Genomic DNA, 26,067 nt, shown 5'->3' with positions numbered 1-26,067 from the left:
ACTGTTCTAACACAGATCAGTGATTCTCAAAATATGGTCTGAGGATGAACATTAGAATCAGTCTGGAACTCATTATAACACAAATTATTAAGCCTACGGAGCCCATATTTGACTGAATTCACATCTCAGGGTGGAGGCCAATGCCCTGATTCTGATGCCTGGTAAGGATACACAGCACAGGAAATTCTCTATTTGGGTAATTTTTCCTGCTTCAAAATCCTCAGCAGGTATTACTAGGGCCTGCTGGATAGGCCGTAACACTCTCTTCAAAATGCGCCTCAAATAAAACATCTCTAAAAATAAATCCAAGTGTTTCCTTAGGAAAAAAACCTACTTTGCTTAACTAAGAACATAGCTAACCTAAGACTAAGAGACTCCAGTGACTCAACTAGTTATAAGACGATTTTAATTTGTTCCTTTCAGCTCCAGAGAGTGCTTTAAAAACCACTAGGTCAACCATTCCCTCACATCACCAACGGCCAGAGCAAACTGGCTATTTTAGCCATTAACTATGCGTTATCTTAAATTCAGGACCAAGATAACTTATCCCCACCATCCTGTCCTGTCATCCTACCTTGAGCTCCTGGATAGCTGCCTCAATAAAGCAGGACTCGGGAGTGTGCTTCTCCTCTGCCAGCTGCTGCTCCAAAGCTATTTTCTCTTCCTGAACTACCCGGTGCAGCACCTGCTCCTTAGAGGCCAGCAGCAACTTGGAGTACTGGCTGTGCTGTTCATCTACAAGAAAGCCAGCAAGATCACAAAAATGCAACAGTCGGAGCTTTGCAACCTTGTGGCTACACAGGAATTTACACAGCTTTTATCCCCCAAAGTGAAGATGGAGTAATCAGGCTAATTTTCTAAAAATAATTTAGCAATGACCTTAAATAAAAGGTTTATAACTCTGACCCCATAACACAAGGAATCCAAGAAAACCAAAGACGCACTAAAAATGTTTTAGCCAAACTACTGATTACCCTATCGTCTGTAATACCAAAAAATGCTACATCAACCAGTTAAGTCCAATAATAAAGAAACGGTTAATGACATGATGGCATATTCATTAAAGAGAATTTTGCAGACATTAAAAATGGTTTTCTGGGGCACGTGGCTGACTCAGTTGGAAGAGCATGCGACTCTTGATCTCGGGGTTGTGAGTTCGAGCCCCATGATGGGTGTAGAGATATTTGAAATAAAACAAAACAAAAAACAAAACAAAACAGGGGTGCCTGGCTGGCTCAGTCTGTTAGGCATCTGACTTCAGCTCAGGTCATGATCTCGTGGTTCGTGGGTTTAAGCCCCACATCAGGCTCTGTTCTGACGCCTCTGAGCCTGAAGCCTGCTTTGGATTCTGTGTCTCCCTCTCTCTGTCCCTCCCCAACTCACACTCTGTCTCTCTCAAAAATGAATATTAAAAAGAAAAAAAAAAGTTTATTTAATGGGGCACCTGGGTGGCTCAGTTGGTTAAGCGTCCGACTTTGGCTCAGATCACGATCTCACAATTCTTGGGTTCGAGCCCCACGTCGGGCTCTGTGCTGACAGCTCAGAGCCTGGAGCCTGCTTCAGATTCTGTGTTTCCCTCTCTCTCTGCCCCTCCCCAACTTGTGCTCTCTCTCAAAAATAAATAAACTAAAAAAAACTTTTTAATAAAAAAAATTTAAAGATAAAAAAATAAGCTTTAAAAATTTTTAAATAAAAATGGTTTTGTGAGATGACATTTAGTGACATGTAGAAATACCTACATTACATGAATATAAAGCAGACACCAAAACTAGAAAATTTAATCCCAATCTTGCAAAAATATACATGAATAGGAAAATAATCTACAACTTTGGGATATCTCTGAGTAAAAGGACCATGGATGATTTGTTTCCTTTACTTCCCTCCCCCATATTTTCTGTACTTTTTAAAAACTTTAGGACAATGTTAACTTTTGGGAAACTCTTGAAATGCCCTGTTTTCCCACCCTCCGATCCTAGTATCTGCCCAGAGATAACCATTTACAAATTGTGATACGTATTTGCCAAATCTTTTTCTATACATTTATAAATCCATAATCACTTAAGAAAACAAAGGTTTTTCCATAAATGATAAACTTTAAGTTGTTCTGTGTTTTTCATCCAACCTGTATTAAATTCTTTCAAAACATTAATACAGAGGGGTGCCTGGGTGGCTCAGTTGGTTGAGTGTCTGATTTCGGCTCAGGTCATGATCTCACGGTTCCTTGGGTTCAAGCCCCGTGTCAGACCCTGTGCTGACATGTCAGAGCCTGGAGCCTGCTTCGGATTCTGTGTTTCCCTCTCTCTCTCTCTGCCCCTCCCCCATTCATGCTCTTTCAAAAATAAATAAATGTTAAAAAAAATTTTTTTTTGTATGTTAATACAGAGATCCTATTTTTACCTTCTGTATTGTGTTCCACAGCATAACAAACACTGAGTGAGTTCCTTATGGAACGTTTATTTAGCTTATTGACAGCTTCTATTACATTGTAACAAAAATTCCTTATACGTATTCCTTGGTGCATATAATTTCTTTATATTAAGTACAAAAGCTGGACCAAAGGTTGTGCATATTTTAAATACTACCAAATTGCACCCCCCCAAAAGCTGTATTGACTTACATTGCCACCCTGTATACAGTACTCATTTTCCTACACCTGCCAAAAACCTAGTGCTTCTAATGTCTTTTTTTTTCTTCTTTTTTTTTGCGTCAATCTGATAGGGATTTTGATTTGCATAACTCTTAGCAAAGTTAAACCTAATTCTTGGGAAGTTATTCTAGTATCCTTTTCTGGGAAATACTTTCATATGCTTAGCCCATTCTTCTACTGGACTGTTAATATAACTTATAGAACACCTGTATATTCCAGACATTAATCTTTAGTATTAAATGTGTAAATCTTCCCCTAGTTAATCACCAACTGACTTTAAGGAATCTTGTCAGATTTCATTCTTATAAAATCAAGTGTATCTGTTTTTCTTTTCTAGGATCTACGGTTTCAGCCTGGTTCAAAAACCCATCCCTATCTGAGGATTTACAGAGATACTATCCTATATGTTCTCTTAAGAGTTTTAGATTTTTTAAAGTTTAGGGGCGCCTAGATGGCTCAGCCAGTTAAGTGTCTGACTCTTGACTTCGGCTCAGGTCATGATCTCATGGTTTGAGATTGAGCCCAGCATCGCACTCTGTGCTGACAGCACACAGCAGGCTTGGGAGTCTCTCCCTCCCTCTCTGTGTGTCTTCTACTAGACTACTGAGTTTCTTGACAACAAGTGGCCAGTCTGGCTGACTGTGGAATCCTCAAGGCTGGGCACAATGCCAGGCACTATTTCAACAAAATTAAAAATTAAAAAATACATAACTAAACCACACCTGAAACCAAGAGTTAAACCACTCTCTGTAAACTCCCCTCTAACCTACTAAAATCCTAAAACTGACCTGCAAATGATAGAAATGGCTTGCCCAAAGGCTCAAATTTTGATAGTAGATAGATATATTTGATAGCCTTAAAAGATGTACCCAAGATTATTACCCCCTAAATTAACAGAACTCACCTCCTAGATGAATAGGATGGTCTACATTCATCCATTTGGATTTGGGCAAGGCCAACAACACCCCTTTCTCCCTCTTCATCAGCTGCATTGTAATAGTGTCACCAACAACATACTGACGTGACTCGGTGGCAACAACACTGTAACATGGACATTTAGATGTAAAAGAGCAAGAAGTTAGCAGACTGGGGTCTAACCTAGTAAATGTCTCCTTCTCACCTCTTGAGATCCTTCTTATGCACAGAACTGTAACAGATGGGACATTTACTCCAGGTCTTCTCACTCAGTGAAAGGTAGTGCAGAATGCATGCCCAGCAGAAGATGTGTCCACAACGGGTTATCTTGGCTGCAGTAGGTGGATATAGGCATATTGGGCAAGATGGCACTTCATGGCTACAAATGCGCTGCAACAAAAGGGCACCACGAGTTACACTGCTTTCAAAGTGACATGGGATTGTCAAAGTTAAAGCCTCTCCTCTCCCACCCCCATCCCTGAACATCTCTACTCAACACATCTTCACAGAATTGTTCAAAATGCAAGTATATAATAACACTTTAAGTAAATCGTTAAGGAAATCACAATAATGGTTTAATAACTACATAACAAGTACTTTAGAGGTTCCACAAAGGAAAAAGGAACAGAAATCGATATATAATCCCACTTATAAAAAGAAACTTTATACGTACACGTACACAAAGGCTTATAAAAGGTCGAAAAGTAATGTACCAATAATTTCCAATAGAGAAGTCTATCAGACCTACACTTTATATGCATCTCTATTTTTTTTTTAACCAATAAATATAGAACTTAGGTTTCATAGGCCTTGTCATTCTCTGATGTTTTTATCAATTTTCATAGTTAATGAGTAGCCAGGCTTGGAGACCTAGCACTTTGAAAAGTATTGTATGGGGTGCCTGGGTGGCTCAGTCAGTTAAACATCCAACTCTTGATTTATGCTCAGGTCACGGTCTCACAGTCGTGGGATCGAGCTCCATGTCAGACCCACTGACATGATCAAGCTCCCTTTGGGCTTCATGCCAGGCACAGAGCCTGCTTAGGATTCTCTCTCTCCCTCTGCCCCACCCCCACTCAGGCTCACTTGTGCTCTCAAAAAAAAAAAAAAAAAAAAAAATTTACATCCCTATAACCTAAGAGCAGCAAAGGAATACCCAGAACTCATTACTTCAACAGAAAACAAACTGCAGCAGTGGCTTAGAGAGTAGTGTACCTGGTGGCTCACTCATGTGCCACAAAACTGAGGCCTAATTTGATATTGATTACTACAAATGGCTACCGATGAAGCCATGTTCATGCAATGAGCCCACCCTAGGTCAGGAAGGTAACCAGAGTGCCTCATGTATTTCTCTGGTTATTTCTTCCCAGGAGAAAGGAGGCGGTAGATAGAACTGCTTTGATGAGATAGAACCTTTGATGAGAGCCCTCCAACTCCCCAATCCTGCAGGCTAGTGCTAATTAGCACAAAATGAACTCCAGGAGAAACCAGGACTCATCTCTGGGGGACTTATCTCTACAGTGAGGCCATGCAGAAAAAAGGTATCAACAGTGATACCAGCCAACAGCTGCTGTGTCACCATGGTTCCTTTCCTTAGTTCTCTCTCCCACTAACAGTTTATAAGCTTAGCCGAGCTACTCACCACTTGTTCCACAAAGTCCCAGTTGACTAAGGTATCAGGATCAGCAAAATGAACTGTGTAGTCTTGGTCTTCAGACACCACAAATTGGCAGCTGGAAACAGGGAAGAGGACAGGGAAAAGGCAGACTCTCAAAAGCCACCAACAAGCCCTCAGCAGAAACTCATTACTCCTTCACTTAGAAATCAAATACAGGCCATTAGCAGCCATGGTTTGTGAAGCACTGAACTAGGACTTCAGCCTCAGTTCTGAGCCCCAGCTCTGGAGGGAATCCAAAGACTTGCCAAGTAGGAGTCTAAATCCATGAACTCTGTTTCTTCTGCTTCCAAGCCTAGCCAAGGCCCTGCAGGCCTCCCCTGAGCTAAAATTAACCCAGACTGCAGCTCTATCAATCAGCAGGAAGCCAGATTTCCTCCCTCCCTCTGAGAAACCATGGCACACAGCTAGTCTTCAAGGCAGCAGAAAGACTGTTCTCGCTCAGTCATTTGATTACGAATTTATATAAAGTACTAACCAGTTACTTCAGTCTAGATCCAAGGTCAAATCTTACATTGTAACTAATGACACACAAAAGGAAATAAAAGGGAATCAGTATTTGAGCAAACGTATGCCATGCCAAACACTCCAACCCATCATCCAATTCTCCTTTAAGTAATCCTCCTCCTTTATAGGGAGAAGATGAATCTCACCGTGGCTAAATAAATTACCCAAGATCAAAGGTCAAAATAAATTCAAATGTGGGTCCAATTCCAAAACAAATACTTTTACTATCTCATTATGACACTAAAGCATTATTTAATTTTAGCATTAATCAATGTATTTATTTAAGCATTATATTCTTTTAAGCACCAAGAACATCCACTTGAAAAGCTGGTTTTCGACACCTGCACTGCCCCCCAAAAAGAGAGAGGAGGAAAAGAACCAGATCAACTCCCTTTCTGCCTCTCTCCCATAGCAGTTTAAAAGAAGCTTCTTCTCAGCACCAAGAACCACCCAGAGGCTCAACTGCACTTTCCTCCCAAGAGTAGACATACTCACTTGGCCTGTAAAAAGAGTTCCTTGTTAAAAGGCTTATGCCCCCATTTGTTCCTCTTTCCCCAGCTGCCATGTCCACTGCCTTCAAAGTGACCCGCCTGGCCACGGGGTTCAAAAGTGAAATTCAACAAGTGGTTCAGATTGATCTTCTTCGGACCAGAGAACTGGGCAGGGCTAAACTCTGCCCGTTGAGCCTCTGCTACCTAGAGAGAATAAGAATGAATCAGAGTATTTCAGAATAGAATGACACTGATTGATAGCAGAAACCAGCACAACCCTCCTTCTACATGGTTTAAAATATTAACTAAACGAAACACAGCTTAAAGTAAACAATCTTCCTAGGAAAGGGGAATACAAAAGTCTACCTAAGATCTGGATGGGAATAGAAAGGGGGACAAGAGCCTTTAACATATAATTAAACTGTTTAGCCTGCCCCGCTAAATGGCAATTAACTATTTATTAAATGACTAAACCCAACATGAAGTCGTCTAGCTACTGGGAAGCACAATGATTCACTTACTGGATTAATTTTTTGACAATCCCATAGGACTCCTAGACCTTCACTCTTGTTAGCTACTTGTTCTCTGGTTTGTTTCTGGCAAAAACAAGTCTGTGGAACTATACTCTGGAGGCGGCTTGCAAGCAGCTGCTAACTGCCACGGGCTTCAGAATCCTGCCAGAGACCTCCCGTCTAAGACACACACTGCTATTCACTGTTAATTAAAACTGACAGAATTAGAACATGTAGGCAGACTACCTCTGTGTCCAGAAATAAACCCAATCAGCAGAGGAGAAATACCACTGCACATAAAGATGGAAAAAATCACGTTGGGGCTTTTTAACATTTCCAAATTGAAGTGGAAAGTACTTATAAGTCAGCCAGTGCATTTTCTAATCCCAATTTATAATTTAATGTCATAAGCACTTTGCCATGTAAGTCATATTAACACATAGTCACTTTAAATGGCTATATACCATTACGCCATACAGGTATACTATAATGCCCTTGTGTCAGACACAGACTGTTAGTAGCTTGTCCACTGTAATAAAATAATGTTATGATAAACACATTTTGGGATAGATCTTTGTGCACAAATATTTGGTCACCTATCATTGTTTCTTTTGAATGTATAGTAGGAATTACTGGGTCAAAGGAAATACAAATTTAAGGCTTTTGCTGCTTAGTCATATTTAGAAATTAGTAAGCAGCACCCGCACAGACATCATAAAGAAGCTAAAGAGTACAAAAAGGGATATGGTGAAAGATACATTCCATCCCAGAGACAACAAATATGACTTGCGATACCCTATGCATATAGACCACAGCATATGACCCTTATGATTAAATACAGTGGCAAAACATACAATTAAACAATTTCCTTTCATTTCAACAATAGATCCTGGGAGACAACCCCCCCACATGCTGTTCATGTAACTCACCACAGGAAGCTCACCACTTCCAGGTCATCCCTTGCCTCTTATCCCCTGGAAAATCATCTCCATGGGACTGCTGTCCTCTCATCAGTCTTCCACTCCCAATGCCCCCAAATTAGATAAGAGCTTGTGCTCACTCAACAAAATCCTCTACATCCTCAACCTTCTATTGTCCCACTATTATCCTAGCGGCCACTACCACTCTCTCTGATACTGCCCATCACAACTCCTGATTATCCTTCCAACACTGACCTCTCATTTCCTTGACCCCCCCCTCTCTCCTCCAATTAGCTTGTCCTCTACTTCAGGAATCCAATCCCCATAGACATACCATCTGGAGCTGTGCCATCCTTTACAGCAACCACTACTAGCCAAATGTGGCCAATGCCACATCATGAAATACCATTTTAGCTATATTGGGTAAAAACATTAAAATTAATTTCACCATTTTCCTTTTTGAATGTGGCAACTAGAAAATTTTTTTTTTTTTTTTTTTTTTTAACATTTATTCACTCCTGAAAGAGAGAGACAGAGTGCGAATGGGGAAGGGGCAGAGAGAGAGGGAGACAGAATCCGACGCAGGCTCCAGGCTCCAAGCTGCAAGCACGGAGCCCGATGCGGGGCTCGAACTCACGGACCACAAGATCATGACCTGAGCCGAAGTCAGCTGCTTAACCAACTGAGCCACCCAGGCGCCCCTAGAAAATTTTAAATTATACATGTGGCCTGCATTTCTACTGGACAGCACTGCTCTATAATCTAGACCATAAGGGTAACAACCACACATCTCCCACCATCATAATTTTGAGCACCCAACATTCAAGCAGCAACTCCCTCCTTTCCCAGCTTGTTCCCTTCAGTCCTGATTCCAACAATTCTTTACCCCTACTGGGATCTCCAAATCAGTGATCCAACCCATCTCTTCCATTTTCTTTCCTTACTTGACCTAAAGCCTATGGTCCACAACCCCTTTCTTTCTCTCTGTCATCTGTACTCACCTAGCAGAACCTTCCCCTAATTAATCTGACTCTCTATGTATTTCCACACCAGCACCAGACAGTTACACACAAGAACACAACCACACCACACTGACCAGTCTCACTGAAGCAGCCCTACCACAACCCTGTTACCTTTCTGTACCCACTTAACTCCCAGTCACCCAGACAATGCCATTCTGCAAGGCTTCCAAGGCTCCCCTCTCAGCTCACCTTCCATATTTCACAGAGACAATAAGAACAATCAGAAGAGAATTCCTATGTCCTCCTACCAGTACTCTGCCTTCTTCTGGTTACTGAGGATGAACTGGCAAAGCTCCTATTTAAGCCAACTCCTCCACTTGTACAGTAGGATCACAACTCCTCAAGGACTCAAGGACACTGTTACAGTAATTCTCGCCCTGTCCTCTGCATGTCTGCCCCCTAACAAGACAATCCCATTAGCAGAGATATGCTGTATTTTTCTTTTGAATCTCTTTAACTTTAAAATCTCTTGACTTCAGGGGCACCTGGGTGGCTCACTTGGTTGGGCTTCCGACTTTGGCTCAGGTCATGATCTTGTGGCTTATGAGTTCGAGCCCCGTGTCGGGCTCTGTGCTGACAGCTCAGAGCTTGTGGCCTGCCTCAGATTCTGTGTCTCCCTATCACTCTGTCCTAACCCACTCCCATTCTGTCTTAAAAAAAAAAAAAAAAAAAAATCCTCGACTTCACATTCCCTCAAGCTACTGCCTCACCTCTCCACTCCCCTTTAGAGCAAAGCCCCTAAAAAGTACTGTCTGAACTTGATGTTTCTTCCTCCCATCCTTCCATTCTCTGAAGCTATGCCTATCCGGTTTTTGTCCTCACCACTCCACCAAAGCAGCTCAAAGCCAACAGCCTATATTCACATGATCAAATCTACTAGTCCACTTTCAGTCTTAATCTTCTGTAGCCTATCAGTAGAGGGCAAAACTGGCCACTTTCTCCAAATGGCTTTCAGTTCTCTTCCTCCCTTTTTGCTGGTGCCTCATGATCCTGACTCAGACCTCAGTCCTTGAATCTATTCCCTTTCTGCAGGACTTACTTAGTTCCATAGCTGCCAACACCAAATGTATGCAGATGGCTCTCTAGCCTGGGTCTCCTCCTTGAACTCCAGATTCCATTAACTGTCTATCTCTTAGAGATCCAGTAGGCATCTCCACACAAATAGCATATTTCCAAAATGAAGTTCTTTATCTCAACTCTCCTTCCCTCCCCACCACCCCCAAACTTTCTACTTCTCTTGAAATCTTCCCCACTTCAGCATACAGTACCTGAACTGAGCTCCCACTGAAGACATTTTTTTTCAAAGTCATTCATTTCTCTGCTCAGACCCCACAACTAACATATTAAACAATCCTGTTGGCTCTATCTTCAAACATCACCCCAATGTGTAGCATCTCACCACTATCGCTGTTTCAAAGCTTCCATCACTCTCACCAGAAATATCTTAACAGCCTCCTAACTAGCCTCCTGGTTCCACTCTCTCCTTTAAAACTCCCAACTCAGATTATAGAACTTCCCTTCTTAAACCCCCAATAGCTTCCCATCTCGCTCAACAAAATCCAAAATCCCACAAGGCCCAACACGATCTGACCCTTCTTGTCTATTCTTTGGCTTCATTCTCTACTCCTCCACTCATGGTAGCCTACATGTTTGACCTCAAACAAACCAAAAGTATTACCACCTCTGGTTCCTTGCACTTGTGCACTTGTTATTCCTTCTCGCCAAGACATCCTCCTCAAAACTGTATGGTGTGCTCCCTTGCTTCGTTCAGAACTCTACTCCGAATTCACTTCCTCAGAGTAAGTAGCCTTCCTTCGTCACCCTACAAAACTGTACTCTTTGTTACTCTCTATCCCTTTAATTCTCTCAATCTACTTTTTGTTAATTCAATAAGCACTTACCTTTGGATTTATTATACAATCGACACCTGAACAATACAGGCATTAGCAGCATTGATCCCTGGCGCAACTGAAAATACACGTATAACTTTTGACTCCCCAAAACACTTAACTGCTAATAACCTGTTGACTGGAAGCCTCACCAATAACAGTTAACACATATTTTATGTTATATATATTACAAAGTATATTTTTACAATAAAGCTGGAGAAAAGAAAATGTTATTTAAGACAATTAAAAAAAAAACACATTTATGACACTGTATTTATATTAAGAAAAAAAAGTCCACATAAGTGGCCCAATGCAGTTCAAACCTGTATTGTTCAAGGGCCAACTGTGTAATGGTCTATTTTCTCCGTAAACTAAAATATAAGTTACAATGTTCTACTCAGTATTGTATGCCAAACTCCCATGTGGTATTTGATGCACAGGAGAGGACAAAATTTTTGGTGAATGAATTCTTCCATGAGTACATTAAATCTGCTTTATTTTGTAATAGTTACATAGTATGGAACATTCAAACAGGAGGATAATTCATCTAACCAATGCCTTGCTAATTTAGGTCGTTTCCTAGATTCTGCAACTACAAACAATGCAACAGTGAACTCCTTTGTACAGAAGTCTTTATGTACTCCCAAAAGGATATCTAAGAAACTCCTAAAATCAGAGTACCTAGGACTAAGGATATAGCATCTTACAATTTGCTATAGATACTACAGAGCAAATGTCATTAAAGTCGTTGTATTACTTAAATATTCAAGAGGCACCTCTAATTCAAGAGTGATAATAAAAGGTACCATCTATAGTATCTAGGGTACATTTATAGTATCTTGCTATAATTTCTCACAACCCATGATGATGATGTCTTCTTCCTCCAAAGAAATTTTCACAACTTTCAAGAGAAGAAAGGAGGCAAAGTTCCAAACCTAGTTAATCCTCAACTACTCAAGACTGCTTTGGTTATTTACTTTCACCTCTTTCTCCCCTCCTCCCCAACTACTGATAAACTGGGAGGCAGGGGAATCAGAGTTCATGCTTCTTGTGTTCTAGAAAGGACATTCCTAAATTCCATACCTCATCGCGTCTTCCACCATTAAAAGAAGAGCTAAAGACTTTGCTGCTGCCGCCGCCCCTCTGTGGAGGCATCTTGTTAAAAGTTTTGCTTTTCTGTGAATTGGAGCGACGGGACTGGTTGCTAAAATTTTCATTTTTGGGATAGGAAGGTTCACGTTTGCGATTAAAACGCTTGGATCCACTTGAGTTCTTTCCATCTGAAAGCAAGAAATGTAAAGAATTAGTTAAGAAATGACCCAGAGAAGTGCCTGGGTGGCTCAGTCAGTTGAGCATCTGACTCAGCTCAGGTCATGATTTCACAATTTGTGAAATCAAGCTCCACATCGGGCTCTGTGCTAACAGGGTGGAGCCTGCTTGGGATTCCCTCTCCCCCTCTCGAAGGAAGGAAGGAAGGAAGGAAGGAAGGAAGGAAGGAAGGAAGGAAGGAAGGAAACAAACAAACATAGGGGATCCTGGGTGGCTCAGTCAGAAGAGCATGTGACTCTTGATCTCAGGATCCTAAGTTCAAGCTACACATCGAGCTCAACGTGGGGCTCAAACCCACAAACCGCGAGATCATGACCTGAGCGGAAACTGGCTGCTTAACTTACTGAGGCAACCAGGTGCCCCTTACTTTTGTTTTTTAAATGATGAAGCCTAAACAGTCCCTCCTTCAGGAGGGATACAAATGCAGGTCAAACCACCCAAATAGTTCACAGTATCTCTCTTTTTTGCGCAACTTAACCACTGCTCTTATAAAAGTCCATTTAGATGAAGTGATAGAAAAGGGAACAGCCTGGGGCACCTGGCTAGCTCTGTCTGTACAGCATGCAACTCTTGATCTGGGGGTCATGATTTTGAGCCCTACTTGGGTGTTGAGCCTACTTAAATTTTTTTTAAAAAAGAACAGCCTATCTGTATTAGGGGAAAATATTTCATCTGAAAGTAGGATAGAAGATATTACTCTCCGGGCGCATGGGTGGCTCAGTTACGTGCCGACTCTCGGTTTCAGCTCAGGTAACTATCTCATGATTTCATGAATTCAAGCCCCCACACTGGGCTCTGTGCTGACAGTATGGAGCCTGCTTGTGATTCTCTCTCTCCCCCTCCCCTGCTGACGCTGTCTCTGACTCTCTCAAAAAACTAAATAAACTTAAAGAAATTAAAAAAAAAAATTCTCCTTAAATTACTATAACACAGCTAGATTCTATAGTGCAACGCCTAGGCCTTAGCAGATATATTCAAGAAGCATAACAGCAAAGCAGTATTTACATATGTTCTAGAGGTCAAACTGAGAAGCCATTAAATTGACAAAAGAAGTTGAGCTCTAAGAGCATATTAGATCAGCATAAATTATGTCCTTTTAAAAAATATTTCTTGCTTTTTTTCCTCCAGTTGTAAGAACGTATGTTCGATGTTGAAATTTGGAAGAATAGGGGCGCCTGGGTGGCTCAGTTGGTTAAGCGGCCGACTTCGGCTCAGGTCATGATCTCGCGGTCTGTGAATTCGAGCCCCGCGTCGGGCTCTGTGCTGACAGCTCAGAACCTGGAACCTGTTTCAGATTCTGTGTCTCCCTCTCTCTGACCCTCCCCCGTTCATGCTCTGTCTCTCTCTGTCTCAAAAATAAATAAAGGTTAAAAAAAAAATTTTTTTTTTTAAATGAAATTTGGAAGAATAAATTTGCCACTAGGCATAGAATACCAACTTATAAACAGTGCATAATTTCCTTTTACTCTCTATTTTTGTATACTTGCCACGTCTCCCACAAAATGACAGACACACAGGATATACTATCTTCTATTACTCCATGAGCATTTTCACACATTTCTACCTCTAGTCTTCAAAAGCATGATTAATGGCTGCACTATCATATACTTACAGTATAACATAACCAATCTCCACTGCTGTACATTTAGGTGGTTTCTAGTTTTTTGCTAGTTAGCCTCTTTATACAGACACCTGTATGATGTCAAATTCTCATTGTGAAATCAGCAGGTTAAGTATGATCAGCATTACCTTTTACACATCCTCAAGGTGCTTTCTAGAACCATTATACCTATTCATTTATATTCTAACAACACTGTAACAGAGAACATCTAGGTCACTGCAATGTTGACAAAATAGAGTTGAATACACTTTATTAAACTGAAGGGTCAAAATTATTTGTTTTAAATTTGACTTTCTCTGGTGAGTACCAACAAATACTTTCCCAGTCTGCTAACCATTTGTATTTTGTGTAAAGAGCGCTTGTTTGTACTCTTTGCCCCATTTTTTTCTATTCGGGTGCTGAACTACATAGATTATTTTGTCCCAAGTTGAACAAAGATTCCTGACCAGACACATCTAACATGTGCCAAAGTTTACTGGCTTAAAAAAAAAAAAAAAAAATGGTAAAATGAAACCTATCTGAGAACCATATACACCTAAATAACTAAAGGTCCCCAAATTAGTCTTTGGACAAAAAAAAAAAAAATTCTTTATCTTTCTTGTCCCTTTGCCCATTCCATGTTGTCTTTTTTTTTTTTCCTCAGAATAAAATTTATTTAAAAAAGATTTCCATCCTGTTTTAGATTTGTCTATTCACTCCATGTTGTTTTATTTCAATATGGAAATTTGACCAAATTAAGTCTGCATACTAATTTAATGGCTTTAATTTAAGCAGAAACTTAGAATGAAAATTGGGGGACTTTTAATGAAGAAACTGATTAGGCTTACTTTAAGAGGGTGATAGTTTACAAAGCCAAGATGATTCTACCATGAGCCTCAGAAACTACAAAGTTTCCCCACCCAAATATAGCTTAATCCTGCATGTTAAAAATATATAACTCAGGGCGCCTGGGTGGCTCAGTCGGTTGGGCGTCCGACTTTGGCTCAGGTCATGATCTCACATTCTGTGAGTTCGAGCCCCACATCGGGCTCTGTGCTGACAGCTCAGAGCCTGAAGCCTTCTTCGGATTCTGTGTCTCCCTCTCTCTCTGCCCCTCTCCTGCTTGTGCTGTCTCTCTGTCTCTCTCTCAAAAATAAACACTAAAAACAATTTAAAAAATAAATTAAAAAATACACACATAAATAAAAATATATAATTCACAGAAAAATAAAGAGAGAGACAAACCAAGAAACAGACTCTTAACTATAAAGAACAAACTCACAGCTACCAGAGGGGAGGTGGGTGAGGAGATGGGTGAAAGAAGTGAAGGATTAAAGAGTACATTTATCATGATGAGCACTAAGTAATGTACAGAATTGTTGAATCACTATATTGTACACCTGAAACTACTATAACACTGTATGTTAACTATATGGAATTAAAATTAAAAACTTAATTAAAAAAAATTTTTTGAGGGGCACCTGGCTGGCTCACTCAGTACAGCATGCGAGTCCTGTTCTCAGGGTCATGAGTTTCAGTCCCATGTTGGGTGTGGAGCCTACTAAAAAAAAAAACAAAAAAACTTCTATGTGAGGATTGTTTTTAAAACTTTTTAACATTTCCATTATTAGGTTTCATAACCTAATGAAAATATTTTTTATTTTAATTTTTTTTTTTTTTTAATATTTGTTTTTGAGAGAGAGCAGGCAAGCCAGAGAGCAGAGAGAGGGGAGGACAGAGAATCCCAAGCAGGTTCCACGTTGACAGCAGAGAGCCTGATGCAGGGCTCAAACTCATGAACCTGAGATCATGACCTGAGCTGAAGTCTTGACACTCAACCGACTGAGCCACCCAGGTGACCTGGAAATAAATTTTATGAAACCCTGGATATCACATCTGTTACTACGTCACAAAAAGGTCCATAATGTCCCCCCAGATATGTAAAAAAGGTCATTTATTAAGCTTTCTTTATATCAGATATCTTTCAATGAGCACTGACCATCACAAAGCATATTAGTACAACTGTTATTCTCAATAAAATTCATAAAACACACATACATAAACAAAACTCATAGAAACATGTCTGGAAAGGCAACACAGCAGTCTGTTAATGACCATTAATTAACTTTGGGAAATGGAGCTTCATTTTTACCTAATCGAGTGGTTCTCAATCCTGCCAGTTTGAATACCTCAACTGAGCTTTTAAGGGATTCCTATGCTCAGGCCTCACCCTCTAAGATTCTGACTTTTAAGTATACAAAAAGTTCTGTACACTTATTGTCTGGGTAATTTTAAAAAGTATTAAATGCCAGGGCGCCTGGGTGGCTCACTAAGTTGAGTGTCAACTTCGGCTCAGGTCATGATCTCACAGTTCGTGGGTTAGAGCCCCGCATCAAGCTCTGGGCTGACCAGCTTGCTCAGAGCCTGGAGCCTGCTTCAGATTCTGTCTCTCTCTGCCCCTCCTTCTCTCTCTGCCCCTCTCCTGCTCACACTTTGTCTCACTCTTTCTCAAAAATAATAAATGTAAAAAAAAATTTTTTTTTAACTATTAAGTGCCTAGAAAAAATTATTTTTTGGTAAGATGACTAGCTTATTTTATAGGAAGCTAAATAAATCCAAGGTGGTGTGTATCCTCAAAGAAAAAAAGAAAACGTGAGCTAACAAATCAAAGTCCAAATTTTGAAAGCAACCACTTCACCATGATTTGTCACCACCATGGGATAAATGAGAGGTATGCCATCCTCTCCAAAACTGACCAAACCACAATCCAGGAGGCGAGCTAATAAGTCACGTGAGATGGCAGCAATGCAAACAGAGAACAGATGGTCAGAGAAACACTGCAAAGCTAGGTTTATTCCTCCCAGTTACCTTTAAATCCCAGTTAGGGAAAGTGACCGGAGTTTAATCTGAAACTAGAATTTAAGAACTATACTTTTACCTACTAATCCAGTTAGCAACAGCTATTGTCAAACACAGCATCTCTGGTAACAGAAAGTGAAGCTTCAGATCTCTTAGAAATTTTTTCTTACCTATGGAGTTAGTTGATAATAAGATTTCAAATAAACAGAAAATTCAGACGGATAGAGTCCAAGCTAACTTTACCATGAGAACAAATGAGGAGGCTTTATGAAAACAGGCATAAATGGAGAACACATTTTCCCCAAACCTCATTACCTAAGACTGTTTCAGATGATACTGCATTTGACTCTAATACTTTCAAGACAAGCACCTAATAGATTCCACAGATTTAGGTAGAGCCAGATTCTACACTTCAACGGCTCAAGAAAGTAAGCTGGCCCTCAGCAGGTGCAGTTTTCATTTCTTCATTTATTACCACACACACAAGGAAACAGTTTCATCATGCTTACAGAAATGCTCTCTGATGGACAGTGAACTACCCATTTCTAAAACAGATTACAACAACCGACCACATATGGATCTACAATTTTAGTTATTAAAATCAACCCCCTCGGGGCACCTGGGTGGCTCAGTCGGTTGGGCGTCTGACTTCGGCTCAGGTCATGATCTCACATTCTGTGGGTTCGAGCCCCATGTCAGGCTCTGTGCTGACAGCTCAGAGCCTGGAGCCTACTTCGGATTCTGTGTCTCCTTCTCTTTCTGCCTCTCCCCTGCTCATGCTCTGTCTCTCTCTGTCTCTCAAAAATATATAAACATTAAAAAAAAAATTTTTTTTGTTTTAAATACAAAAAAAAATTTAAAAAAAATTTTTTTAACGTTTATTTATTTTTGAAGGAGAACAGAGCATGAGCGGGGGAGGGGCACAGAGAGAGGGAGGCACAGAATCCGAAGGAAGCTCCAGGCTCTGAGCTATCAACACAGAGCACGAAACGGGGCTCGAACCCACAGACCATGAGATCATGACCTGAGCCGAAGTCGGACGCTCAACCGACTGAGCCACCCAGGTGCCCCCCCCCCCCCCCAAAATTTTTTTTTAAATCAACTCCCTCATCTTGTCTTCCACTTGCCTAATGGTATGAAGTTACAGAATTTAAAGTGAGAGGCTGGCTCTTATCTCTAGACCCAGGCAACAAGCAACTAAAGATTGAAAGTACAGACAGGCCTGTGACCGAGAGATAAAATTCAGAGTACTGTTTTGGGGATGGCTTGTAGATAACTTGCCAGCATACACATGTGAATAACATGGGGGTGGAATCTGTCCTCCTTTCTCTAAAAGGAGACAGCAATAAGATGATCTGCTTCAGATTTTAAAAAGCAGACAAAAAAAGTCAAGTTCCTAGGAGAAACATTCTCGGTTTCAAGTTTTAGTTTCCAAGTGGTGGTTCTTAATCCTGGCTGCACAAAAAAAAATCACTGGCAGAGACTTTTAAAACTATGGATGCCAGGGCCCAAGAACCCAACCCAGATCGAAAGAATCAGAAAGAATCCTTAAGGAAGAGCTCCATACATCTCCATTTTTAAAAAAGATCCTCAGGAGGGGCACTTAGGTGGCTCAGTCAGTTAAGCATCTGACTCCATCTCAGCTCAGGTCTTGATCTCAGGGTCATGAGTTCAAGCCTGGCATTGGGCTCCACACTGGGAGTGGAGCCTACTTAAAAAAAAAAAAAAAAAAGTTCCTCAGGAGATTCTAATGCACAGCCAGAGCTGAGAACAACTGCCCGAGAACTACTGTCAAGATACATTCCAAAATGGACAAGACCACAAGTTACATGGCTCAAATCCAGAACTCAGGATCCCAGAGTCAACAAGAGACTTGAAAACTTACTCCAGTGTCTCAGTTCTTCCACATTTCCCTGACAGAAAGGTCTCTACGAAATAACAGTAATATATCTCAATGTCTTCCCTCCATTACCAAATTAAAGACCATAAATTTTCCACTTCAATAATTTGGCATCATCAACATTTCTAGCTCTAGTTCTAACAGGTGGCACAACCTAGGTCAGAATACCAACCAGGAAGTTTCTGCTGCTGATTCATGCTGTAATCACAAGCAAGTTTGCTTACCCATCATTCAGAGTGGTTGACAAGCACCTCTGGAGGGGCAACATACGGCCTTACTATAAAAACAACTGACAACAAATTGAATTCAGCTGAAATTAGTAATTCTGAGTGAAAGGAAGAAGGAAGTGGTATCAAGAATGACACGTGCCAAGTTACCTGTCTGCTAAGTTAATTTATACAAAGCGTAACTTATAAATATTGCCTAGGACTTCTTTTTTTTAACGTTTTTTTTTTTTTTTTTTTTGAGACAGAGACAGAGCATGAACGGGGGAGGGTCAGAGAGAGGGAGACACAGAATCGGAAACAGGCTCCAGGCTCTGAGCTCTCAGCACAGAGCCCGACGCGGGGCTCGAACTCGCAGACCCCGAGATCATGACCTGAGCCGAAGTCAGCCGCCCAACCGACTGAGCCACCCAGGTGCCCCTTACCTAGGACTTCTTAAGAATTCACTTGAACCAATCACTCTAATCCCTTTAAAGCCTGGGTTTTCTTGTCTGTGAAATCGGGCTTATCTCTAGGGTGCCTCATTGGGTCATGAAGATTAAGAAAAAACTGTAAAATGCCTACCACAGTGGTTGGCACAAAGCTGCCATTATTATTTGGAAGCCTATTATTAATAAATCTAAATCATTCCTGTCAAAGAGCCCCCACCAGACTCCCAACAAAGCCATATAAACCAAGGACTCCAGCTAACAGGCCCGGAAATTCTTGCAGCTTCTCTAAGTGGTTTTTATTAAAGGCTTCAAGTCACCTCAATTTTCAAAGCCATCGAAACCTCCAGGTCCATTTACAGCCCAGAAGCATTCTTCAAGGCAGATTACCACTAGTAACCTGGCTCCTGGTACCGGAATAAGAGGAAGTGTGTCAGGACAGCGCTTCATATCACCAACCTCAAAATAACTGCTTCATAATACCTGACCTTCCCTTAACCTCCATGGTAGTACCATCCCCCACCCAGAGGAATGGGGCAAGACCTTGGTTCTGGGCCAGGGTCCATTGTTTGTCCATAAACAGCCTACTCTCTTGCCTCTTTTTACTTTCTTTGCTCTTTCTAAATGACTTTCCCTAAACCCAAACACACCTTTCTCCTCTGGATTATATTCTGGGCTATTCACTGTAAATGTTCTTAGAACTGCATCTTAGCCCTACTGGAACAAAGCTAGAGGAAAATATCCAAGGAAGGGAATGTTATGTGAATGTCTGAAGCAATTAGCCAAGGCAAAGGAACTGCGGTATGCCACTCTGGCCAAAAAGATCAATTAAATCCCAGGAGCCAAATTCACCTATTTCCTGTGTGCATGAAGAGGAAACTTAAGCCAACTGCAGGAACAAAGACTCAAGTATATTAAACATGTAGATAGGAAGCAAATGACCATTTATGACATGCACTTTAGAGAATAGAACAGATTTTTTCATATGTGAGGTAAGGTGAGACGAAAGGGAAATTAAGTATTTAAAATCTGAGCAACCCTTGTTCTTGTTACTTTCACAAAAGAAAGTTGTCTTTTCACCTTACCCTCCATTTCCTTTCTTCAACTCAGTCCTTTCAACAACTTCCAGCAAAATCAAGTATGAAGTATTGAGTCAGCTTTTGAAATACTACAGAAACCTTTTATGGAATTATGCTGAATTTGAGTCCACTGTTTTGCTAGAACAACGATCTAGAATCACTATATAAGAGATCCTGAATGATATCTGTCATGGCAGCATTGATCTTTGCTGTAATGTTAAGGTAGCATATGCTAACCCTCAGTTCAACCTTAAAAGCCAATATCCAGAGTTTCCTAAACTATTTTCAATCTCTACCCACTCTGCCTTTGATTTGTTCTTAAATTCATGCCGTGGATTATGGCTAATGAACTTTTTATTTAGCTACAAACCTATCCTTCCTTTTCGCTAAGGAAACATACATAGCAGTAGCCAGAATGGTAGGCACTGGCAATGGCAAGCTTTCTAACAAACATATTAAAAACTACTGTTACCAGAGGCACCCTGTGTATTTTACAAAACCTAGCAAAAATCCTTTATAAGAGCTTTTATTTCCTTCCTCAGAAGCTTTCAATTAAGAAGGTAAACAAATGCTTTTAAGAGTATTTTATAGTATTTAACTGTTTAAAAAAATCACTTTAGTCAGAATGAACCCAACAATAAGTCTTCTTATTCTATACAAGTCTATCTGAAACCTTAACACTGATAAATATTTTCTTGGTCAAATTACAACAGAATTCTATATCATCCTGTTGGATAATCAGAGTTAGTTCTACTAATCAACACTCAAAGGACAAAATGAGTAAATGCCTTAAATACCTCAGTTTCCTTGTTTGGACTGTCACCAACTTTCACTACTGCCTCATTACAGAATAAACTGAAGGCATTTATTGCAACAGACTCATGATTGCATGTTAGTGGCTTAAACAGGAGCCCCAGAAAAACTACTTGAGAATTCAGATAGCTAGAAAATCACAATCTTTAACTTTACAACTGGGAATTGAGTGCAAAAGTAAAGTTCTTTATCAACTACATTGAGAACTATTCAGACTACACTAAACCAGTAGTTCCAACACTAGCCAAGAGGCCTGGCTAACCTCTCTCTCTAGAGGGATCTGTGATAAAGCTACACATGTACAAAACCCCAAAATTAATCTACATAATACTGCCTGAAAGTCCACACTAATCCCTGCTTAGGTATTTAAAGCATTCGTTTATTATCGAGACACCTGGCCTCCACCCGGAATTCTATAAGCAATTTCTAGAAGTCCTCAGCATACCAGGTAAACAAGTTTGCTCTATCCAGTAGATCAGCTCTGAACTCAGGTCAGCCTTACAGTTTTTTAATCTTAAAAAGTTTTAAACTGGAACTCTACATCTGGGAGTCCAAATGTTCCCCTGTCTGCCACATATCCCCACTCCCACCGAAAACATCTTCCTATTACTGCTAATAACATTATAGCATGAAATAGCAGAGACTAGTACACGGGCTTTGAAGTAACATGGAGAACATTCCACTCGACTCTGCCAACTCCTAAACTCTTGGCTTCTCAGCTTTTTCCTTCTTTAGAGATGAACAATTCCACTTTGCTGGACAGGTTAATAACTGGAGTATGGATAAGAGATGTACAAACCTAAGCCAGTACCTGGCACATGGTGAGCCCTCAATAAATGGTAACTATTATCATGACGGTCATAATTTAATAATGAGAGGCAGGACTACAAAAATGACAAAATCTTCCCTGTAAAAGGACACACTCTAGTGTGTTAGCACTAGAGTGTTAGCACTCCACTAACACAAGGAAATAGGCATGATGTGTGTTTGGTGCATAATAGCTGTCAGATACTCTTCCAAGCTCTTAGCTCATTTGTTTTCTGAGATAATTTACTTAATTCTGATTATCTCCACCTTTACAAAAAAGGAAATTCAGACGCTCAAGGTCTGGCAAATCTAAAAAAACTGAATCACAGCTACTGCTCGTAACCACAACTCCGCACTGAACAAAACCATTCAAGGATGACTCCTCTTCAACAGAGGGATGGATCTTGGGCCAGGTTATTAAACATGAAATTTGAGTTTCAAAAGTCCTTGGGCCCCACCCTCCCCTGTTTAAACTTGAACACTATCCAATGCTAATTCAACATTAAAGGGTAAAACAACTTAGTGGTTTAGGAGTGTGGACTGATGAGTCAGACAAAGCAGGTCTTAAGTAAGGCCTGCTGTGAGGCACATACTAGCTGGGTGACCTTACCTTTTGTGAACCTCAGTTTCCTCATCCGCAAAATGGGGATAAAAGTAGCACTTAGTTCACCAATCTCTTCCGAGTAGTAAAGCAAGGATAATGCAAGGATTCACATAAACCACTCTGTACAGTACTCTTAGTGTTAATTTTTAAATAATGGGAGCGATAGAAAACGGGAGTAAGGGAAGAACGACAGTGGCAAGCGGAGCTGTACCTGGGTGACCCAGACACCAGAGCGAGGATGCTCCGCAGCCTTCGGGACAGTCACCCCCGCCCCCCGCCCACCGCCCTGGGAGCCCGCCCTTACCACTCTTGGGTTTAGACTCTCCGGCCGGCCCCGCCGAGGCGGAGCGGGGCGGCTGTTGCCCTTTGCTGCTGCCCGAAGAGGCGGAGGAGCTGCTGGAGCCGCTGTTCTTGTCCATGTCGGAAGCGGTGGCGGCGGCGTTGGGGGAGCTCTGCGGCATCAACGGGGGCCTCGGCGGCGGCGGCGGTCGGAGTGGAGCGGGCGCGGCGGGGACCCAGGCTCATGGCGTTCGGGGCCGGCGGGGGTCGGCGGCGGCAGCGGTTCTCGGCCTTCATGGCGACATTTTTCCCTGTTTCCTTCCTCGGCTTCTCAAACTGGAAAGAGAAGCAGCGGGCGGGGCTGTCGAGCCCGGCGGCAGCGGCGGCGGTGACAGAGAAGGAGGAGGCCGGGGCTCGGAGGTCCGGGCCGGGCCTGGCGGGGCGGAGGCTACGGGGGAAGGGGAGTCGAGGGAAGGTGTGCGAGCCCCGCCGGCCGGCCGGACACGCTCTCCCGCCGCGGGGCAGGGGAGAGGGCTGGCTGTCTTGGTGTCGGGGACCGGTGCCTCCGACACAGCGACCGACACTCGCCTCTGGGCCGAGGCCGAGGTGCTCCGGGAATGGCGACGAGTCGCCAAACAGCATCTCGAAGAACCCGGATGGACTATATATATAATGGCGATGTGGGAGTGAAGCCCTCTGGGAAATGTAGTTTTCTGTCTACATCCGGGCCCAGTGATTCCACCCCCTCCCCCCTCCCCCCCCCCCCCCCGAAAAGATGATGGGACTTGTAGTTCAGGTTTTAGCTTTAGAACGCTAAGAATGTGTATAATAATATGCACTACTAATAACGAATCCAAACATTGGAATACCTGTGAAATCCTTTTATTTACTCATTATTTAATTTGTAGTTCTTATTCTAGTATTAATATCAATTTATTCATGGTCCTTATCTTACCTAATAATAATAATGACAAAACCTTACATGTAATATCATTTTACAACACTTCATACAAAATTTCATTTCATTGTTAACAAGTCATTTATTAATATAAGTCATTGTTAATATTACATTTCATTGTTAATAACACGAGTGCTTGTCATTAACAGGCATTGCACTGTGGGTTATATGAATCATCACACTTAATCCTCACATTAACGCAAATATAAAGACAAGGAAACTGGCTTAAAAAGCTTCCATCGATTACCCACGATCACACGGCTAACAAATGATGTTCTCAACTACCTATGAGATAAGCGGTTCTCTATTTCACAGATATGGACACTGCGACTTAGAAAATCTTGTCACATCCATCTGTACGTTGGAAAATTATAAATGATTCCTTCCAACCATAGCAGTGAGATTCGAAGGATCACATACAAACATCATTAAAGAGATGAACAAATAATTTTTCAGAATAACCTCAACTAGTTAGAAACCTATTATACGCCCGGCACTGTGCTGAGCACAAGGAATGCCAAAATATATTCATATTGAGGTCTTTAATATATTCACAGTTTCCTAAGTGAATTAAGCAAATAAGAAACTACAGTGGCTAGGCCAGTGCTCATCAAGGGCAAGGCCATGTTCAGTTCGCACCCAAATATCATGAAGCCGAATGGCTATGGATGAGTCCAGCACCTTCGAGGCTCTGTTTGAGCTGCAGATGAACACGTGTTCAAGGCCCAGCTAAGGGAGCCAAATGTAACAACAGCCAAGAAAACTTAAGTTAGTGGTGGTCAGAAAGCTATTATAATCTTTGTTTGCATTCCTCAACTTAAATCTTTCCAGAAAATCCAAGTCCAGCTAGTAAGTACACTGGAGAAAAAGTTCAGTGGGAAGTACGATATCTTTATTGCCCAGAGTTGCCTGAGCCAACTCAAAAAAAGCTGTACAAAAAATAAGCAAGCGTTCCACACTCTGGCAGCTGTGCACGATGCAATCCTGGAGAGCTTAGTCTTCCCAAGTAAAATTGTGCACAAGAGAGTCCACATGAAACTGGATGGCAGCCAGCTCATAAAGGTTCATTTGGATAAAGCATAGCAGAACAATGTGGAACACAAAGGTGAAACTTTTCCTGTCTATAACAAGCTCACTGGAAAGGATGTTAATTTTGAATTCCCCGAGTTTCACTTGTAAACAAAACTAACTGAAAAACATATCATTCACAGAAAGCAAGCAAGCCAGCCAGCCAGCAAACTACAATGGAAAATGGTAGTAAGAGCTATAATAGGGGCACCTGGGTGGCTCAGTGGGTTAAGCGTCTGACTTTGGCTTAGGTCATGATCTCATGGTTTGTGAGCCCCGCATCATCAGGCTAACAGTGCCTGCCTGGGATTCTCTCTCTCCCTCTCTCTGCCCCTCCCCAAATTGCACATGCACACATGCACATGCTCTCTCTCTAAATAAATAAATAAACTGAAGAAAAAAAAAACCCTCTAATTCCTTTAAAAAAGAAAAGAGCTATAGTAAAGTTAATACAAAATGCTGACTGTAGCAAAGGCTCCAAGGAGAGAAGTACAAAGAGGTGAGGGCAGGTAGAAGAAGGCTTCCCAGAGAGGTGTCACTTGAGCTGAGCATGGAAGGATGAGTGGAATTTCAGCAGTCATATATGAACAAATAAATAGACAAAATTCTGGAATTCCCCTAATTGGATCCTTTTTGGCTCCTTATTTATCATCACACGTGATACAAAACATTAGTAAGTACTGTATATATAAATCAATCAATTTCTTGAAATTAAGTTTTAACTGAAATTAAGAAAATTAGGTACTGATCTCATATTTTTAAATTTCCTTAAAATGCTTGTCTTGCTTCACTCTTTGCAGTTTTTTCCCCACAAATCATATTGAAATGAGAGAACAGGTACATAATGTTGGTCTGAAAACTTACTTTGATGTCTAGAAGGAACAGTCCCAAATCCTGAGCTCCATCCTTATATATGACTAGATAAGGAAGATATACTACGGTTCCTTGATGAATTTTTATTTCCTTTAACAACAATGTGAGAACTCTGATTACATGGATGAATCATTCCTTCTATCACTCTTAAAAATAAAAGAGAAGGAAAGAGGAAAAGCCTGTGCAGTTCTTCCAAAAGAAAGCAGTGGGTGTCCATCTGTCAGGCTACACATTAAACCAGGAAGAGATTTTTCATTTTCAAAATAGTTTCTTAGGGTCCTTGGCGCTTTCTCCTTGTGAAATATTTACAGGAAACATACATTTAAAAAGAGAATCAAAGCAGAAACATATAGAAATCCAAGCAAAACTCACCACCTCCATCCTCTTTTGAGCAAGATGGTCTACATTACCCTTTCCATAAAAAAAGAACAGGAAAATCTGGGGTTGAAGTAAACATCCATGCTCTGCCAGTTGGTGCTAAAAGTGTAGCTTTGTGACAGCAGAAGAGGGAGGGTGAGTGGTGATTGTGTCTGCCTCGCTAAACAGTCACCAGAGCTTTCCTTCCCATTTATGAACTTCTTAAGTTCAAAAAATGGAATGACCAAAGAACAGCCTTTCATATGTTTATTTTTCAGAGTAGTCTAGCATATGTTTCTCAAGAAAGGTCT

The 26,067-nt window shown here is 41.2% G+C and overlaps 1 protein-coding gene and 1 pseudogene across 1 annotated transcript in view; one reads left to right on the top strand and one right to left on the bottom strand.

The window, feature by feature from the left end:
- The window catches only part of RNF10 (ring finger protein 10), a 33,279-nt gene extending 10,475 nt beyond the window's left edge, over positions 1 to 22,804 (bottom strand). The window contains exons 1-7 of the mRNA XM_060612456.3: positions 22,526 to 22,804; positions 11,662 to 11,858; positions 6,240 to 6,439; positions 5,205 to 5,295; positions 3,768 to 3,952; positions 3,552 to 3,688; positions 575 to 735 (exon numbers count right to left, since the gene is read on the bottom strand). Coding sequence (XP_060468439.1) covers positions 575 to 735; positions 3,552 to 3,688; positions 3,768 to 3,952; positions 5,205 to 5,295; positions 6,240 to 6,439; positions 11,662 to 11,858; positions 22,526 to 22,682 — 1,128 coding nt within the window. The 5' untranslated portion in view covers positions 22,683 to 22,804. The remainder of the gene's footprint in view (positions 1 to 574; positions 736 to 3,551; positions 3,689 to 3,767; positions 3,953 to 5,204; positions 5,296 to 6,239; positions 6,440 to 11,661; positions 11,859 to 22,525) is intronic.
- Positions 22,805 to 23,377: 573 nt separating this feature from the next.
- Positions 23,378 to 25,407, top strand: LOC132665441 (small ribosomal subunit protein eS7 pseudogene; annotated as a pseudogene).
- Positions 25,408 to 26,067: the final 660 nt, after the last annotated feature.

This window comes from Panthera onca, chromosome D3, assembly GCF_046562875.1.
Source record: "Panthera onca isolate mPanOnc1 chromosome D3, mPanOnc1 haplotype 2, whole genome shotgun sequence".
In the NCBI taxonomy this organism is placed as follows: Eukaryota; Metazoa; Chordata; class Mammalia; order Carnivora; family Felidae; genus Panthera; species Panthera onca.
Note: the sequence above shows the minus strand (reverse complement) of the source record. Positions and strands in the feature narration are given on the sequence as shown.